This window comes from Helianthus annuus, chromosome 9 (assembly GCF_002127325.2).
Source record: "Helianthus annuus cultivar XRQ/B chromosome 9, HanXRQr2.0-SUNRISE, whole genome shotgun sequence".
NCBI lineage: Eukaryota > Viridiplantae > Streptophyta > Magnoliopsida > Asterales > Asteraceae > Helianthus > Helianthus annuus.
Genome location: NC_035441.2, coordinates 86842575 through 86847570, shown reverse-complemented (window position 1 = coordinate 86847570; position 4996 = coordinate 86842575). Strand labels below are relative to the sequence as shown.

General features: G+C 37.0%; 1 protein-coding gene across 1 annotated transcript; it reads right to left on the bottom strand.

Moving 5' to 3' along the window:
* Positions 1-1399: 1399 nt before the first annotated feature.
* On the bottom strand, positions 1400-4317 carry LOC110877960 (GEM-like protein 4). Its single transcript, XM_022126185.2, has 4 exons — positions 4059-4317; positions 3905-3988; positions 2916-3190; positions 1400-1656 (listed from the first exon to the last, which is right to left on the bottom strand). The coding sequence occupies exons 1-4, from the start codon at positions 4138-4140 to the stop codon at positions 1486-1488; spliced, it is 612 nt and encodes a 203-aa protein (XP_021981877.1). The 5' UTR covers positions 4141-4317; the 3' UTR covers positions 1400-1485.
* Positions 4318-4996: the final 679 nt, after the last annotated feature.

Genomic DNA, 4996 nt, shown 5'->3' with positions numbered 1-4996 from the left:
ACATAATGAATGATTTTTCGTGAACAAAGAAGACGTCTTCAACTTCGTTCGATATCTCATTCGTGCGCATGTAATAAGTGTAATTTTTTTCGATAAGAATGTTTTCAAGTTTTTGCATCGGAGAGTTACCTACATTTTTTTCGGCGTTGATCTTCTGAACAGCGTTGTGTATATCTTTCGGAATAAGCTTTCTAGCCGGATTGTTTTTTGTCAGCGTTCGCCAAATACTTTGGTTGCGAATATCTTGCTCTGCCAACTCCTTAACCAGTTTTTTGTCCTCCGAAGAAAGCCTTCTCGCATACGCGTGACCCTCGAAGTTTTCAATGGGAGTGTGGTTATGCTTCGCCTTCGTCACCTCGATCCTCCAAACACTTCCGGATGATTCCGAAAACCCGATCATCTCGAACGGGCAGCCTATTTTCTTGCTACCCGTTTTCCTCTGTGTAGCTACACTCTTATGCTCCCCGCCAAAAGTACATTGAAACCAAATCTTGTAATTCTCTCCTCTTTTATTCGACCTCTTTGTCACAATGAGGTAACCATTGTCTTTTGCCGTGTCTTGTACCCAACGCACCATCTCTTTACGTGACGAAAAGGTCTGCGTTGTATCAAACGAAAATGTAACCGGGTAACAACCTTCCTCGTCAACAGACGCATCCTCCGGCTCACCATCGTCACCGACATTCGAATAGACTTGATGTTCAAAGCTTTGTTCACAACCGTAACTCTGGGTTGGATAACACTCCTGCTGTACAAAGCTTTGCTCGCCACCGTAACCGAAATTTGAATAACTTTGATGACAACCGTAACTGTCGTTTGGATAACACTCCTGCTGTACAAAGCTATAGTCGCCACCGTAACCGAAATTCGAATAACCTTGTTGTGCGTAAGGGTCCTCCACAGGGGTATTCAAATCCAGCTGCACCGTGTTATCACGATAACGAATGCCAGATACAACCTCTGTCTCCCTCAAGTTGGACGACACCGGTTTCTCAAACGAGTCAGAAATAGCGGTCCCCTCGTAAGAATCAGGAACAACCGACTCGTCAGAATAATCACCGAAAAGATAGTTACTGAACCACGACATCGTTTTTTCAAAAAAATTAACTAATAGAGCAAAGAAGATCGACAGAAAACAAGGCCCGAAAACTATTCGAGTGATGAATCTGTTGTCTGGCTAGTGATTTAAAGCCAGAATTTGGGATCGAAGCGCCGCGCTATGGCCAAAGCGCGGCGCTTAGGGTTCACGGGGTGACTGAAACCTAGTCACCCTTTATGTCTGTCAGTCTGTCACTCAGTCAGTCATTCGAAACCTCGTATCACCTTTTGTCGCCCTAAGCGCCGCGCTATGGCCAAAGCGGAGCGCTTAGGGGTGTGAAAATTATTTTGGCGTGTGTGATTAGCATGATCCTAAAAAAATAGATTAATGCATAAAATTTGTACAAAAGAAACGAAACCATACAAACTACAATCATAAAAGTTCGCCTATTTTGAAACAACCTTCCTAAGATTTTGAAATGCTTTCTCGTATCTTACAAAACCCATAAACCAAAACTCAAAGTCATCATCCGTAACTATTTGTATGTATTTTTGTGTTGGGTTTTCCACATTCTCCCTCTCATTACTTTCTTTGATCTTGTTCGTTGGGATCAATACCTACAAACAACAAGTAAATTACAAGGTTAACGGTATTACATCCAAAAAAAGTACTCATGTCACGCTTCTAGTTACTCGTTAAATCAGCATCACTCGAGTGTCAAATATGTATTTAACGCATAAAACATTTTATTAGTATTAAATGCTAGTTTCACCCAACACCGGTACTAGATTCACCACTTTTTAACAACCATTTCTTCACATAAACTACACTAGAGAAACTCATGAATATGGTTAATTTTATGTGTTTGTTAAAGGGTCGTATTATCGGCACACCCTGAATCCTTAAATCGACACCTTCAATACCGGCTGTATAGGCCTATACGGTTCGTATTGCCTTTCCAATCTCCAATAAACACTGATGCGTCAGATTTTGTCTGGTTGACTCGACTTATACGGGTCGTATAGGTCTATACGGGTCGTATTGGATGAGTTTTTTTTTACAAATTTTTTATACATTTATCTATAGTTTTAACAAAGTTTTCCAAAATATATAGATACGTTTTTTAAATAAGAATATTTTTTAAAAAATTTATACCTTGTACAATCATTGGCAATCGAAGACATACCTTTCCTAACAAAATCGACTTTTGTGGGGAGTCAGTTTAGAGCAACTCTCTACCAGAAAAACTCCACTTATATATTGTCTATACTACATTTATACAAGTGTTCTATACGGCCATGTCACTTCATCTCAACTTCATATTTTAGTTATGACATTACTTCTATTTAAAAGAGAATTAATGGCACATGATACGCCAAAGAAGAACATATGTCACGTAACTTTAAGTCCCTATTAATGAAAGTTAATCCGCTACACGGACATAAAGTGGTCCAAAGTCGCATGTCTCATTACTAGGGATGAATTTGTTAAGAAAAATAGTCATTTAAATAAAATAGATTAGAGAAATTTAATATTAGTAATCTAAAAGACCGATAATACTCCAAACTAGCAATTTAACTAGTGCCACTTCTTACTTTCACTTTCATTGTAAAGGACAATCCCACCTAATCATCGTAGATTTAAACTTAATTTTCAGTCGATTTCACTCACAAGGAAAGCACGGTTCATCAATTTGCTCAAAATCATCCATGTGGGTGAAATCGAGTGTTAAAAACGAAAGTGGGATTGCCTTGGACAACGAAAGTGGAAGTTCAGGGTGTTATTGTTTAGATTGTCCGTAACGATTATTATTATCAGCCAAAGAGTCGTAACTTACTAAAATCTAATTTGCAAATATTAATAATATTGTTATTACCTTGTAAGGGTTTCGAATGAGATCCCCATTTGAAGAACGCAATTTGATTGATCTTTCGCTGCAGAAGGCAAGCTTTTGAGTGGAGATGAACAATATCCCAGCAATTGGACCTGCACTTGTTGATAAATAACATTGTGAAGCTTTCAACAATTTCTCTCCATCATTCGCCCCAAATACTTCCTTGAATATGTTTTCCCTCCCCCCTTTTTGTATGATTTTCGCCCCCAGTCTCAGCTTCCCCTTCAACGTTTCCGATAATTTTGGCCCCATCTTCACTGCAAATTCACAATATTACACAAAACATCTCAACAAACTAGCCCTAAATGTCAATTTGAGAACGCACATTAGCTAATAATCTGTGGTTACATCTCAAACTGATGCTTAAATCGATCTGTGATTGAAAAACTAGCCCTAAATACCATTTGAGAAGTAATTTCATAATCATTAGCTAGAAATTAATGATTCTTATCTAAAAAAAACGTTTCTGATGCTCAAATCGATTTTTAATCGATTTTTGAGCGGCAGTTACATAAACATAAGCTAACAATTTGTGCTTATTATCTCAAAAATTGATTTTGATCCTCTATTTCCTTCTGTTTGTTCGCTTCCAAATGTAAATTTTACCAAAAATTTTACATGTATCGACTCTTGCCCCCTAATTTTTTTTTCCTAAAAACTTTCGGCACCTGTTTAAAAGTTGAAGATCCGGCAGTCTGTGGTTATCATCTTAAAAAGAGTTTCTAAAGCTTTGGGATGAGCTCGGTACCGACCGGTACTACCAGAACCGAAAGTACTGGTACCGAACCGGTATTTTAGGGTAAAAACCGGTACCGTACCGGACTGGTACCGGAAATATCAAAAGTCGGTACCGAATCGGTATCGAAAATGTACCCGGTTCGATAAATTCGGTACCGGTACCGGGTACCATTTGCTCGTCCCTACTAAAGCTCAATTAAACCTCTAGAATCTATCTATGATTGAGATTTTACCGTGATCTCGAACTCGGTAGGCGAAATTGCTGGTGTTTCTTCGTTGATTTTTCAATTTCGTCTCCAAAACTCCATCTTCAGTGCCTGAGCAAATCAATAAACACGATTAGATATGTTAGAGAGAGAAAACGGTTGAATATGAGAGAGAGAGTACCTGGAGATGGAAAAACGGAGTTTTCGTGAGATGAATCGAGGAAAGGTGAAGGGGTGAAGAAGGATGATGTGGCATCAGTCATCTTACCGGCGGTGGTCAACGCTGTAGTCAACGATATCTTTGTTACCGTTCAAAAGAAAGCAAATTTGTGAAAACGTGTGAAACAAAAGGGTTGTTTATCAAGTGGGAGGAAGGTCTCGTTCAACGCTGTTTCGACATTAATGATATTGCAGACTTCCAACAAGCTTCCATCCCGCATTACTTAATTTACACATAATTAAATACCAAACTAATATTTTATCTAGCAAAACACGTTTGGCCTATTCTTCCTACGAAAAAAAATCAAATGCAAGTTTTTTTGAAAAATAGATCAAATACAAGTATTCCTTTTTTTTAACAGAAAATTTGGATTTCTGACGACCACTATAGTATCATCGTACCACTTAATGTTTTAAAGGTTTTTTGCATATTTCCCCTTAAAAAACTTTGAAATTGCAAATATACCCAAGCCAAAAATTAAATTGCATATTTCCTCTCTATTAACCAGTAAAATTGCAAATTTACCCATTTTAATTTAATTTATTAAAATTAAATTATAGAAAGACCATTTTACCCTTTATTTTACTAAACTTAAGAAAATTGCATATGTACCCTTTTTTTACTTGTTTTTGTCTTTTTTCACTACTTGCATTTTTTCATGGAGTTTTTTTTCATTATTTTTCCTTACGAACTAGAGTAACAATCAAAAAAATACAATTGACAATCATCTAAATAGAAAACAAAATGTTAAAACTTTAATCCATTACGGTACCAAAGATCATCCCAAAAGAACAACCACAAAAATTCTATGTAACAATATCCAAAATATGAAAAAGACAAATGCCAAAGTTTTGACCATTTGGTACCAAAAAAGTAAATTGCTCGACTTTGATTAGTTA

Bases quoted from the DNA above. Each gene is read 5' to 3' on its own strand.
- LOC110877960 (XM_022126185.2), bottom strand. From the start codon at position 4,140: ATGACTGATGCCACATCATCCTTCTTCACCCCTTCACCTTTCCTCGAT. The intron at 3,989-4,058 runs GTACTCTCTCTC...TGATTTGCTCAG, and splicing joins CTCCGTTTTTCCATCTCCAG to GCACTGAAGATGGAGTTTTG. The intron at 3,191-3,904 runs GTAAAATCTCAA...GTGAATTTGCAG, and splicing joins CTACCGAGTTCGAGATCACG to TGAAGATGGGGCCAAAATTA.